At 33.2% G+C, this 15,728-nt stretch overlaps 1 protein-coding gene across 3 annotated transcripts in view; it reads left to right on the top strand.

The window, feature by feature from the left end:
* The window catches only part of DIAPH2 (diaphanous related formin 2), a 696,864-nt gene that overhangs the window by 279,224 nt on the left and 401,912 nt on the right, over positions 1-15,728 (top strand). For all 3 annotated transcript variants that reach the window (XM_084790930.1, XM_084790929.1, XM_084790928.1), the window contains 2 exons: positions 11,574-11,678; positions 12,956-13,050. In XM_084790930.1, the coding sequence (XP_084647056.1) occupies positions 11,574-11,678; positions 12,956-13,050 (200 nt within the window). The remainder of the gene's footprint in view (positions 1-11,573; positions 11,679-12,955; positions 13,051-15,728) is intronic.

Below are 15,728 nucleotides of genomic sequence, written 5' to 3'. Positions count from 1 at the left end.
GTCAGATTTTCCTGTATCATCTTTAGTAGTGAAATTTGCTATGCATAGGTGGTATGCTTACCTGTAATTGAAGAATCTCCCCCCCCCTTTTTTTTTACTCTGTTCTTTTTTAGATTGCATGATAGCAAATATTTCTTGGGGGCCATGGAATATGAACTGACATGTAAAGATATTCCAATTAAGTGCTATTCACTCTGTTGTATATTTTACATGCCAGTTCATGTAAATATAACAGTAGAAAAATGTACTAAAGGATAGATACAGTTTGTCAAAATGGGATCTTTACCTTGAATAGGTAATATGGTCATTATAAAGTGGAAATGTACTGAATGAGATGCTCATTAAATAAAATACATAGTAATGTGTCATTAATGGTTACTATTAGAAAACGGGTGAAATATTTGCTTTGCTTTGGGTGCTGTTATTGACTAGTAGTTTATGCTTTGCTTAAAGAGGCCTAGGATGATACAGACAACCACCTTTCATACACAACTTAAAGATTTAATTGAAGTAATAATTTGGCATGATGTTGGATATTGCATATTTTTTAATGCTAGTGATTGTATCATGGAGCCCTGGAGTAAGATTTCCTCCACCCCCCACCACTGGAAATTTTACTTTATCTTTTTGTATTGCATTGAGATTGTTTGAAACAGCATTTCTTTTCACTAAATCAACACAGAAGTTGTCTGGAATATCTTTTTAAAATAATGCCACAAATGCACTCAATAAGTTGAGAACGCCACCTGTTTCCTTATTGGCAGGCCACCTAGCTGATCCATCTGTACTTGGAATGGATAGAAGCCTTAGTAACTACCATTAGGTTTGTCTATTGTCAAATTTCATACATTCAGGAATCCATGGGCAATGAGATGACAGCCAATTTATCTCCTTCAGCTAATGATGTAGATAAATATTCACATTTCACTTTAACCTCAATATGACAAAAGTAAATAGAGTTATAATCTTTGTTAACAGTTTGATATCTGCTGTTTCTGTGCCATTGACTATTGAACAAATCACCTTTGCTCATTTTGTTGACTCACACAGATAGTGGTGTCATGTGTCTTTCACAGTAATGTTGGCAAGAACCTTGTGCAGTATATTTGTTACATTCATCTTTTATTACTTAGAAATTAAGTTTTACTTTTATGCTTATATATTATACTTTTTATATGACATGGGAAATGGTATTTTTTCATAAGGAAAAGAATAGGGTGTGTTATTTTCTTACAGTCTATGTGGACTTTTATTTTTCTATTTAATTTTTTGAAGAGAATCTCAGGAAGCTTTGGGCCATTGTATAACCTTGTCTTTTTCCAATATAGATATTGATACAATATGGATCACTGATCAGTATAATCTCTTTTGCACAGTTTCTATTAATCTTGTCCAGTAAACCATTGTATGCTGTGTTTGTTCTGAAATCATTTGTAGCATAAAAGCTGTTCTTGAATTTGTAACTCAAGTACCTTCCTGTAATAGAGCAATTTATACAATATTAGAATTCACTTATTTTGTCATTGTCACACCGTAGATAGAAATATTTTTTCGTAAGTGTCTGAAATGAGCGCTGTCTACTCTTTGCTTCCATTTGGCTCTTTCTTGTTTCCTATAGTCCATCACCACAGTTTCTTTGAAATCACTGTGTATATTCTGTAATGGCCTATTTTCTTCTCAGCTTCTTGTTTTTGTAGGACTTAGAATATGCTTGACCTTCCTGTGATGTTACATTGCCAGTTTCTCTTATTGAACTGTTTTATTTTACTTTGTGGGCAGCACACACTCTTTTTTCTTAACACTCTTTTGATTATGTTTTTCCTAATTTACTGTATTATGTCTGCTCTGAGGCGCCATAGTTATCTTCAATGCAAACATTCACATAATTGTCATATTCTGTCACATTCACATTTCCCTGTACCTTCATGTTTTCACCCTTAATTTCTCAACCATTTTATTCCTTTGGAGGAGGCACTAATAGGGAAGGTAAAATAAACTCTCTTTGTTATGAATTTGTGACATAGATAAGACAGTGAGTGGCATACCTGTGCATTAGTGGTGGTGATCAGTAGTAGGGAAAAGTCATCATTAGTGGTGTGCGTGAATAGCACGTCAGTAGAGAAAGGTTCTTAGAAACAATCATATCTTGTTTTTTTCCTTAATCAACAGATAAAGGTTCAGTGGCAAGAAAGAAATGTGAAGGTGTGTAAAGCAAATTATTTCACAGATGCTTAAGCGTCTGGTTGCAACTTTTCTAATTTCATTATATTTATTGTTGCTATACAATTATCAGAACTCACAATTAGAATGGTTCTAGTGCTTCCACCTGTATCAGACACATAGTAACAGTTTGCAAAATAACTCCAAGGCAATAGTATATTTGAAATGAAAGTATTCTAAAATCAGCTCTTCAAGGATGTCCTAAATAAGCATAATTGTTTATTTGTCCACTCTCATCTTTTATATCAAATATGTGTAGGTTTTATTAAGAAATGTTTCAGATATCTGCTCTTTAATGTTTCATCAGATTCACTTCCATAATATCTAAATGGAAAGCTAGACATGTTAATGTTTGTTTCATTATTTCTCATGAATTGCCATACCAAGTCTTAGAGTTCATTTAAAATATATATTATCAAAGCATATTAATAATACAAATGAATGGATTATGTAGTGTCATTTCCATAGGGGGACAATATCCATAATGGAAACACATTTCCAAAATGATTTTAAATAACAATTTAGAAATCTATTGTGCCATATTTGCCTGTTTGATGTTCTCTGTCTCTCTGTCTCTCTCTGTCTCTCTCTCTGTCTCTCTCTCTGTCTCTGTCTCTGTCTCTGTCTCTCTCTCTCTCTCTCTCTCTCTCTCTCTCTCTCTCTCTCTCTCTCTCTCTGTGTGTGTGTGTGTGTGTGTGTGTGTGTGTGTGTGTCTGTGCGTGCATCTGTTTGTATCTGTGTTGTTTGTTTATGAAATTTGTTTCAGATTTTACATATTGCCTTATTTCTCCTTCTCTGCACTTATAACCAGTGCTTAAGTTTAGATTTAAAGCATTCTTGGCTAAAAGCAGAGAGGTACTCTTTGGCAACAGCCATAGGGAAGCAACAATGATCCCCCACAGTGTTATGACTGAAGTGGCTAGGGTGAAGTAAAGGCCAGCCTAATGGCAAGCACAGCAGGCTTGAAATGGTTTAGGAGGAAAAAGAGCCAGCAGGTTGCTGTCCTGATCCAGTCAAATTCATTTGCTATCTGTGACTATTAGCAGCTGTTTCTTATCTGGGCTATTACTTTCTCTTTTATCTTTAATAAGTTTGTGGTAAAACCTTAAATTACAGGTATTTTGTCTTTATTCTACCACGATGTAGGTTTCATTTTAATCTTTATGAAATATGCTTTAACTTTACATTGCAATAGCTTTTGCTGCATAGTATACATTTTTAAAAACAATTAAGAATTTTGGTGGCTACACCTGAGATTACAGTTTACAATCAAACGGTGTCATTCATAATTATTGCATTTATTTTTTACATGCCTCTATAGATAGCATAGGGCCCTCTGTTATTTAAATTTTTGTCTCAAAAATTAATGAGATCTGCATAGTAGACAAAACCTAATTGTTCTACCATAAATTTCTAGGTTTATGTTTTTGTATAAGATTTTGTCTTTTCCATTAATGTTAAAATGCTATATAGCTCCAAACGCAGAATTATTAAAGGATAGTTCTTACGGGACACAGCTTCATAACTGCGTCCTCATCCAAGTGTTTTCTTTTTTTTTTTAATTTAGTGCTTTTAAGTGTACAGTGTAAAGCATTTCTTCCATTTACAGTAATAGAGCACCTAATCTAAATTCACTGCTCAACTGAAACAATTGAATAGTGATATAGTCACTGATAAACTCTCTGTCTCTGTCTCTCACTCTCTGTGTCTCTCTCTCGTGCACACACACAGACACACACACACACACACACACACACACACACACACACACGATTGCACACAAACTCACACAAAAACAGCAATTAGTTGTGACTACCAAGGACTCAAAATTGAACTGTGTTCACTTGTTTACATTTAATCCATTTATTTTGGTAAGCAACTTTCATGTTAAACTCAGGTGATCATTATTCTTATATGTAGTTGGTATCATCGTAATAGTAGCTCAGAGCCTAGCAAAAATGTACTTGACATACGAAGTATTTAGGAATAATCACTTTCAATAGATGTTTGTATTTGAGATCTATTGGTCTAAAACACACAGGCTTGAATGTGACTGTGTAGTGTGCAGTAACAATGAAACTAAGCCATGGTGTGATTCCTTAGCATTTGGCTAGCTCAACTCAGGATTTAGACGAATATGTTTTGTTTTGTTTTGTTTCAGAATCCAGCTTTTATTCAATCATATTTTTAAATATAGTCAAAGTCCTTACCTGCCTCGGATGTTTTGTTAATAAATAATAAATAAATGTTTGCAGAAGTAAGAAGTTTGATTTTTAGCCTCAGTTTACTTTCGTAATGGCAGATTTTTTGCTTTTTCTTCTACGCTTGAGATAGACACAACTATCTATAAAATGGTAGAGGTGATTATGCCATATTTCATTTTTGAATTTTCTGTGTGCAGTGACTTTTAATTAATGTGTGAAATACATTCCCATTTATTCTAGAAATCTGTGTATATGAACTATTGTGGAATACAAATATTTAGGAAATCCTTGTACTTAGGGATGCATCTTTTTCTTAAATGATTTAAAACTTAGTAAATCATTGACAAAGAAGTTTCCCTTAGTGATAGATGCTCAGATTTAAAGGAAATGCAAAGAGGACTTTAGAGGATTACTATTGATAGTTTTTCACACTGTTCAATTTGATGTTCATTTATGGAGCTATCACTATCTGAATGTATTATATGCTTTGTAACAGTTGATTCAAACTTTGCTAATAATCCGTGGAATTTGAAACATATATCCATACTGAGACCTTTCCTATGGTGCTTCTGACATTCTTTTTCAGTGGGTATATGTATATTTAGAATTCACAGTGTAACTAAGTGATAGAAGAGAATAGAAGAATGAAGACATGGTGTCAGGTATTCTTCCAAAATACTGGGTGATGTAACAAGGAAGGATAATAGGTTGAGAAGAAAAATGGCCAGGAGTCTGTCCTAAGAATAGACCCTTTATGCTTATTTGAATTTCATTTTTCTGATGTGTTTGCACATTTCCAAAGGAGTCTCAAATACTACCTTTCTGCTTTCAAATAAAAAGTCACCAGCAGGCTAAACCTAACTTTAAGAACAAAGAAAGAAAAGAAAAGTTCAGGTACTCTATTTTACCCTCGCAAAAAGATTTCCTAATGCTTCGATCACCTTCAACAGATTACACCGATGTAGCTTCCGAACTAAAGAAAATTACTGCTGAAAGATAAAATTGAAAGCGGTTGGAATCCAAATGGCAAAAAACAGAGACAATATAGTTCTGCTTATTTCCCATTGAGCTCAGCCAGCAACAAACCAAATTGAAACACTCAGTAATACTTTTATGTGCATAAAGCAAAAGAAGAATATTACACAAAATTCAAAGTCTAGATTATGTGGCTTTTTGGGGTAGAATTCAATTTTTTAGTTTACCTTAAGCCAGTGAATCACAAGTAAATCATTACCAAACATATTCAAACTCAATAAAAATGGAAAATAAGAATTGCTTATTATAATTCTATTAAGATTAATTTGTCTTTGTGATTATTTTATATGATAACATATAACATTATATGAGAATATAAAAGGAACAAAACAAAAGGCTGTTTCTTTAGTATCATATGGCTTATCCCTGTTGTATAGACACACTTAGAAATCATGCAAAATGTAGCTTATTGTGTATTATATGAATGCTTTTTAAAAACCAGATTTATTAATCAACAGTTATTATACAGCACTTCCAAACATTATCCTGCAAGCAAAATGTTGAACATTTACTCATTTTCGGAAATATAAATAAGAATAAATTGACCTCTTTTGGAAAGGAAAGGGACAAGGGCCATGGTCATTTATTAGGCATCTCTTATGATAGACAAAAATATTTACACACTGTTGCTACAAATGTTATGTTTTGTGTTCATGTATTATGAAACTTTTGCATGTGTATTCCATTTATATCACATAAGCAAGATTCTGCTTACCCCAGATTTTCAAAGGCTTTTCCCATTGATGCTGAGATTGGAGAGTGGTGGGAGAGATGGTCAGCTAGCCTATTTGTCTTGAAATTCATTTTCTGTGTGCATTTTATGTGCATTTTGTGTCACTCTCAACAACCTCCTTTTTTCATGTACAGATTACTGTTGCTTTTTAGATCTGTGGCATTATCATCAAATTTCTCACTAAAATTTGTTGTTTAAACATTACAGAAATATCTCTTTGTCAGGCTGGATTAGTCAGGAATGAAAGCCATACTACCAAGTCATTATTCTATGGCTGGTCTTTACCTTCCTCTCCGAGTTGCTTACATTAAAAGTATTGATAGAAAAGAAAAAAAGAAAAGAAAAAGAATGCAGAATACTTCCTGCTGAGATCACTGGCCATCAAATTCAGAATCCCATTTTATGAAATTTATGATATGAAGGCATGACATGGACATCAAGAAGAATTCAATTAGAAAAAAATTAAATTATAAAATATGTTCAGCATTCTCCAATGAACTCTCTTATCTCCAGTTACTTATTTATAAACATGTGAAAAACATGTTGTGGAACTTGATGGAACTTGGTGAAAATAGAAGAGAGTTTGGGACCACATACATCAACCACTTAATTCTTTTGTGTGGCCTTTCACAAGTTTGTCCCCGGAGTGTTTGTTTTCCAAAAATGTAAAATTCTAGTATTGTGAGGTACTGATTATTTGGTTTCTTTGAAGATTAACTAGGTGAAATTTCTATTAAGTGTGATGCTATTTGCTGATGGGGAAGTAACCACAGTTCAAACAAGACATAAATCATAATCAGACGCTAATAGTATGCTTAAGAATTAGGACTCACTCTCTGACTCACACTGAGGAAAAGCCAAATAAGTACACAGAAAGATGCTGATTTCTTAGATAAGAAACCTCAGAATGAAACCCACCTCAGTAAAACTTTTAGCTTGAACTTCTTCCAGAATTAAGTTAATGCTTGTTGTTTAAGGCTACCTGGTCTACTGAATTTTGTCACACCTTTATTTGCCTAATAAAAATAAATATCATGCTCAATTTATATGAGAAGATTTGTAGTGTCATTCCTAGTGGTAGTTATATGTTATTAAGTCTTGCTCAACAAAACTAACTGCATTCCATATTAAAGCAAATTGAGTGCAAGATTTGTAATCATTTAAGATTGACCACAAAAAAATCAAAGCAACTTGTATATGATCCTTGTTCAATAAGAAATATTCTCATACCTACCAGTACTAGAATTTAGCATCAAAATTCTTACAGTTATATTCTTCCTTATAATAATCTGTTTGACACATATTATTCTTGTGGTTTATTACTTGAATATTTGCCTTGTTACATGAATTATGCAGTTAAGCACAGGGAATTTTGAATAGATACCTCAGCCAGGAAGATAGCCATTGGTTTATAGAAAGCCAAGGAAAACATGTGGGTAAAGGGGCAGACTCTTGCCTTGAATAATTTAATTAGCATAGGTTAAAAGTTAATGGGAAAAACTTCAACCTTATTTGACAAATTGTACTTTCAAGTAAGAACTGTGCTTTGGCTTTGGCTTTGAAACTACCAACTGAAACAAAGTTTATCCCCCAAACTGTAAGATATCACTATTTGGGTCAGAACATTTGCACAGTAGAGTGGAGAGTGGGATATGACTTTCTCACATACTCTGGTGCCTCACCTTTGACCATGTCCCCTGGAGGAGGAGACCTGGTGGCACTCAGAGGAAGGACAGCAGGTTACCAAGAAGAGACTTGATACCCTATGATCATATACAGGGGGAGGTAATCCCCCTCAAGAACAGTCATAGGGGAGGGGAATAAGGGGAAAATGGGAGGGAGGGAAGAATGGGAGGATACAAGGGATGGGATAACCATTGAGATGTAACAAGAATAAATTAATAAAAAAGAAAAAAAGATATCATTATTTGTCTGTCCTAAAATATACAATATCTGCTAAGATATTGAGGCCAATTTGAAAATATACAACATTAGCTATGCACATTCTTAAACATACTGTTCTGATGACATTTAACAGTGTTCAGTAATTGGCTTAATGAACAGGTGTACAAGTATGTTAGTGATGCAGATGTTAATTTGCAGTAACATGTGCTTCCTGATTTGGGGGTGGGGATTCTTGTATAAACTACAACTAGTAAGATTTGTTCCTTAATTAGGAAACCATTACAAAGTGTGTGTGTGTGTGTGTGTGTGTGAGAGAGAGAGAGAGAGAGAGAGAGAGAGAGAGAGAGAGAGAGAGAGAGAGAGAGAGAGAGAGAGAGATTTTCCCACTATTAGGACCATTAGTTTTGTTTAATGTGCACTGAACTTCAGGAACACTCCTGATAATGCCATTCTTATTGCTTTAGGTACTATGCAGGTTTCAGGATAAAATCTACTTTTCTGTAGGATGCCTTAATGTACAGCTGTAGGCAGCAGGGAAAGGGGTAACTTCCCAGCTGTTGTATGTAGCATGGAAAAGCAACCAGAACCGCAATCTCTTTTTCCACATTGCATTAGCTTTCCCTATCAAAGTTTCCATACCAAATTTGCTATTCTATACAAAATATATGAACACAATTGAATAGTTTGTTGCTTGCCAAAATGAGTAGAACTTACCTACATTTAAAAGATTTTCCTCCTTACTATTGTTTATGATCCCTACATTTTTCTTTGTGATTTCCAAGGCTATCAGTTTATAAACTGCTGAAATAGATTGGACCTTTTATATGCTTTAGTCTGGGGTTTTGTTTCTAAATCAAAAGAGTAGGAAATTACTAAAACTAATATTTCAGAGCCACTGAGCTACTACCTAGAATGAACAGATGTCACCTTGAGACCTCTGCCAGGACTGTTGGATGAATGAGTGAGATAAATTTTGTATTGAAGAAGGGGAAAATGGAAGGTAGGGAGGATACAAGGGATGGGATAACAATTGAGATGTAATATGAATAAATTAATAAAATAAATTTAAAAAAAGAAAAAAGTCAAACTTCAGTCTCATCCAAATACTTTGAAATGGTTACAGCTTTGGTATAATGTAACTTTAAGTTTATATACATTAGAAATTTTTGGACTTGCATTAGTTTGTGACAAGTAGCATACTGAGATCACTGTGGAAGACAGATTTTAACATATGAACACCTTACTACTTTCTGCATACTTGTCTCTTCACTCTTGTTTGTAGTCTCTGTCTGTGCCTCTGGTTTTGATCCCTAAAGAATACATTGTTTTGATGACTTAACTAGTTTGTCAACGATTTTAAATTTGCCTCATTACTTTGATTCTCAACAGCATAATGCACATTGCGGAAATGCTTATTGCTTTCTAAACTCACAGCTTTAGACAAGGTTCATAGTACAGGTAAAATTGACTGCAATTACTAAGGAAACTTTGAACTATAGATATTTAGGATCTAATTTTAATTTCAAACATTTTGTTCATTTGAAAAGTAAAGAATGAAGACTAGATTTTAATGAAAAAAATAATAGACAAAGTGTAAAGTTACTAATAAACATCATTTGTACCTCCATTACCCAGGAGCCTATTATTTTAAAATAAGACACTACTCATATAATCTTCATATGACAGCATTTCATCCTGTATGTTCCTGTTTGATTAGTTTTCTGTGCCCGAGTTTAGACCTATGGAAATTAGGAACATTTTCTTGACTACTTCTTTGATAGTGTTAAATTTTCTTAATGTGCTTCCAGAGGTAATTTTTGTATAATTCAAATATTCCTTATTGACATTAGAAATAGCTATTGAGCTGTCATTTCTTTCTTTATGCAGTTGTCTGAAGCTGAGAACATCTTAAAATTAAAATAAATTGAAATGTTGACTCTTGCACAAGAAAGACACTGTACTCTCAGAAAATTCTTTTGAGGAACATTTATGGTGTTTTTAAAAGAAATATATTAAAAGTCATTTTTCTTTCACCAATCCAGTGATTGTGTTTTGGCAACATTGCAAAGAACTTGACACCTGTCACAAAATCATAATTTTCAAGGGAATTATTATCTAGTCTCATTAGACTGTCTATTCTTATATTGATTGTTCTACTAAACCTTATAACATTTAAAAGTTGTTTTTTTAAATTCATTTCCTATATTACTTATCTGCTAAGATAACAGTATTTGTATACTGTACACCATTAATGCAGAGAATCTATGGATTTGCAACATTTTTATGCATCCTTTGAAATATTGCAAAAGTTTCACAGATGCTGATACTTTCTTTGGCAAAAGTATACTATGATTGAGTGTTCCTTTTTCAATAGAAAAGGAAATAACTCGTATGTCAGGTCTTTAGACAAAATTGCATCAATTTAAATAATAAAAATCATTATCACTTCAAAATAAAGTTTATTTTTTGCCAGTGATAAAAAAAAGCAGCATGAGGATCACAGATTTATAAGTCAATGATTACATTTAGAAGCCTGAGTTTGAGCACAAGAATGCTACTTGATTTAAAAAGAACGCTAGCTTTGCCTGTCTAACCTGATTTAGTGGTCCTACTGACTACAATCTTCTATTTATCATGGAAGATGTAAACCAACAGTACTTTAGCGCAATTGCTAGAACTTTTTCTGCATGCAGATCAGACTTGAAAACTTCATATTTCATTTTCTTAGCAGACAGCCACAGGTTGGACACTAGTGTCATTCAACGGTGAATAGGGGCTCAAGCTTTTCCTTAATGCTATACTCACTGTTTCTATCCTATCAACCACTTGAAAAAACAGTAAATATATTGCTTGAGAAAACTTTTTAAAGTGGTAACTAAGTCAAAATTCACATACTCACAGTATCACCATCTTTGAGGATATGTAATTAATTATGTGTGTGCAAATGGGAGGTACTCTTGTACAACTCAAAAAATGCTTCATGACTATATTTCAAATGTCTCAGTGGGGAGCTTTTCTGTTACAACATGTTTAGCAGCTAAAGTTTCCTTAGGTGTTTAAAACAGCATCTCTGAATTGAATGTCTAAATATTAGCATGTTTTAGGAGAAAAAAAACATGTCTTCATCTTTCCTCAATTAGTCCAAATTAGTGAGATTTTACTATATATTTAATTTCAGTGATGCTGCAGTTACCTGTAAAGGAGTAATTTATGTTACACATTAGGGAAGAAACAGCAATTGATTTTTAGTACTATTTGGCTTATCTTTTCTGCTTAAGTGCTGATATTTAATTTGTAGGGAATCCTCTAAACAAGTCTATATTTTTATGTTTATCTTCTTCTCCTAGCTAATGAAATAAACACATTTATTGATTTCAGAATCACCTTTATTAATGTAGTTAACATGTCTTAATAATGTTATTTCGTATACTTGAATTAGAACCATTATTGTTTATGAATCAACATTTTTCTTTCAGGTCCAAGGGAGGGAGATGCTGCTGCAGAAGAAAACAGGAATGATCCTCCAAAGAAAAAGGCAAAGGAATTGAGAATTTTGGATGCCAAAACAGCCCAGAATCTGTGTATGTAATATGTTCTACATAGATGTGGTGATGATGGCCTATTTGATATAAACAGCCTTACAACTTTGAACATACATACTGCTGGAAACAAAATTACACACACACACACACACACACACACACACACACACACACACACACACACACACATATATATATATATATATATATATATATATATATATATATATTCCAAGTTGCTTTTTGCCAAATAACAAAAATGAAATCATTTAACCTGCTGAAGTCTATGATTTGTAGAGCTTTAGCATGTATTGTTAGTAAAACTTTCAAAGTGAACATATTTAAATATAATGTAAGTTAGTATTAAAAATATTGTTAGGTTTTACAATTATTGTTTTTCTTACCATGCCTGGGATTCATATTTTTTAGATATATGCCTAGTTCAATTGGACAATTTCTTTTATTTATCACTACAGAAGGGTGCTTAGGTACTTATGATACTAAAACACTCTCTGAGTGAGAAGTTTTAACACCACATCATACATTTCTAAGTACCATAGGAATTATTTGAGAATGAAATTAAACAACTTATCATTATGGCAACAGGCAAATTGTATCTCAAAAAACATTCTACTAATAGCTCTCAAGAACTCTATTCTGAAAGAAAACATTTTGATAATAACATTTAAGGCAAAACTCAAAAAAAAAAAAAAGAATTTGTGCACTACTGAAATGGTAGGACATTTTCACGAAGTTGGAGTTCAGTAATTTTTTTTTACTATACAGTGTGATCTTATTATCTGGTTAGTGTATGTCCATGTGATTTATTTAGGTTTTAGAATTCTCATTCAGTTCCCATGTCTAGATAACCATTTGTCTGGCTACTGAATATTAATTTTTGGTTTTGTTACTAATGCAGTCATGCAGAGCTTTTCATAAAATTCACTAATAGGTGTGTTCAAGCTCTACCTCTCCAAGCATATCTATATTATTTTAAAAAGAGGGTTAATGGAGAATGGAATGGAATGTGTTGTTTAACAAATGCTGTCCATGTAATAATAGTAGGCTATACTAGGTAAAATAAGTTGAATTCTTCCAACATGACATAAAATATAATTATTAAAGTAAATGTTGACAGGGAAATGATTCTGTATATGAAGAAACTAATAGTTCACTATCTGAATATCAGCAGGAATCCAGAGTCCATTGATGAGTTGAGCACTTCTGCTATTCTCGTGCAAAGCTCAGTGGCCTCCTTCCATGTTTGTGAGGGATCGATTCCAAAACATCTTTAATAAAAGCCAATTTTATTTTAGCTATCTTCCTGGGATCTTACCGCATGCCGTACAAGGAAATAAGGAACATCATCTTGGAGGTTAATGAAGAGTTGCTTACTGAGGCCCTAATTCAGGTACATTGGATATCTTCACTTTTAAAATAGTTTTGTAACAATGTTAAATGTGTCTTTTTTCAATGGTATTATGAAAAAATAGTTTCTTACTTTGGATAATAGAATCTGTAGTCTTTTTCTCCATTTAATACTGAGATGTCATACCCCTTAAGACTCAGATTCCAGTTCTTTTTCTGGCATGTCTGATCTACTGTGCTTTTAAATAGAAATGTGCATTTGTAGATATGTCATTTACTGAACATCATGAAATTGCATGTATTTTATTATCATAATTGCCTCATTAAATGGCTCTTTTATTACCATGTTATAGATAAAAAATCTGAGTAATCTAAAGGTTAAATTTCTATGGATTTTCTCAGGATCCATAGGTAAATGTAGTAGACTAATATTTTGTTAGGTACTTAACCTGTGCTGAATATTATGTCAAGCACTATGTATTTATTATTATCTCATTGAATCTTAAACATTTCATGAGATTACTCAGAGTTTTTATCTATAACTTAGCTCCATTTCCAGCACTAAGTGAAGCAGGCATGGTTCCTCATTCCTGTAATTTCAGCACTTAGGAATAGGCAGGAACATCAGGACTTCAAGGGTATCCTTGACTACCTAGACAATAAAGGCCAGCCTAAGACACATATGTGAGGTACTATCTTAAAAAGAATACAAATATCAAATTAAATATTTTATATTATATGTAAATGTACCCATTTACTTTCCCATACTCTCTGTAAATAGTATAGAATCTGCATTGATGATGTGAACAAGTCATATTTCTATAGATGGTTTATATCAACATCACAGTTTGCCTCATATATATTTTATATCTGGACATGTTTATTTTCAGTAGGATTAAACCTTGATGGGTCTGTGCCGAGTTTTTGCTATCATGATACATCTTATTGTATCAATGTGACATGTTTACAAAAATCCTCTTGTGGGAAAAATAAACATTAACAAGGTTTGCTTTACTATTTTTTTAAAGTCAATAATTTAAAAAATGTATTCTAAAATAACAAGGTAAGATACAGGTGAGACAGAAGTAAAAGTGTAACAAACACAAAGATTGTTTTTTAAAAGAAAAAGGCTTAGCAGCATGTATAGAGGTCTAAAGCACAGGAAGAGATGAGGCAAGTCAAAGTCAGCAGTCACACAGCAGGTAGGAAACTTCTGGAAGCACCAAGTTCCCAAGTGGGATTGAAATTTGGTTTTCTGTCTCTTACTTTTACAGAATATAAAGCAAGGAGTAATGTAACAATAAATCAAAGTAGGGAATTTAATGAACTGCAACATAAGATGCTACTAATATGAAAACTGTAAGCAGTTCATTTCTCCTAACTTGACCTGACTTACCTAGTTCTTCCAGAGGCAAGGACACATTGTACATGTTATAAAATAACAGGAAGTTAACACAGTCTATGTTTCCAATATGCATACTTTGAATCCTAGTTGCATATAGGGAATATGCATAAATAAGAATTTTCGTGTCTTCTATTCTCTGAATTACTTAAAAACTGATTTTAAAAATAAGAGGACTAAAAAAAATTATATTGACAAGGACACTGAACATTTTGATATTTTTACAATATTTTTCATATGCCAAGGTATCCAGAGGAAAAATATGTTATAGTAAACAGAAGCATGACTGCATTGGTTTCAAACTATGAACCTATCTTACTACAATTTCACTACATTGGAAAGATTAAAAAGCTTTCATTACAGCTGGGCAAGTTGTGGCACACCTTTAATCCCAGGAATTGGAGAGGCAGAGGCAGACAGATTGCTGTTACTTCGAGGCCAGCCTTGTCTACAAAGCAAGCCCAGGAGAGCCAAGGCTACACAGGGAAACCCTGTCTCAAAACAAAGCAAACCAAAGCAAAACAACAAAATCAAATAAAGTTTTCATCATTCAAGTGTCACAAGTTTAGCAGACTTGACTTGCCATATTTTAAAACAGAATGACACAATCAAACAAAAGAATGGTAACTAAGTCACATTTAGTTACTATGGAAATAATCCTAGAGTAGTTCAGGTCAGTGTAGGTGCCTCTGGAGGCCAGAGGCATCAGATTTCCCAAGGAGTTATGGTTACAGACAATTATGAACTGCCTTAAATATGTGCTAGGATCTGAACTCAGATCTTCTCTGAGAACAGCACACTCCCTTAGCCCCTGACTCTTCTCTCTAGCCTCAGTCTTCTTTGTTTTCTTGGCTTCTATTTGATAGGTCTCTGTTGAAACGCCATATAACTGATTGTGCACTAGAGAAACATTTTGTCTGACTGCCATTCCTGCTCAATCCAAACTGATTCTCTGATTTTTACATAAATAAAAATGAATGTATATTTAAGATATATGATTGGGAGAGACATGACTTCAAGTTATTGAGTTTTTAAGGTTAATATTAATTTTAACTGGATGAGCATTATATCTGAAGATATTCTGGCAAGGAAGGATTCTCCCCCAAAAGATTGCTTTACTCATGACAAAAAATGTCACTAGAACTTCCTTCTCATTCCCAAACTAGATATGTTTGCTTCAATGATGCAAAAGTAACAGCAATTTTCCTTTCACATGAAGTGTTTACCATTTATGTCTAATTACCATGTAGCACATCGATAATGCACAGCATGAAATATGTATTATCAGATTAACTTTGTTGTAAGTTCTGTTTGATTAC

Source organism: Acomys minous (genome assembly GCF_964271855.1).
Source record: "Acomys minous genome assembly, chromosome: 7".
NCBI lineage: Eukaryota > Metazoa > Chordata > Mammalia > Rodentia > Muridae > Acomys > Acomys minous.
Note: the sequence above shows the minus strand (reverse complement) of the source record. Positions and strands in the feature narration are given on the sequence as shown.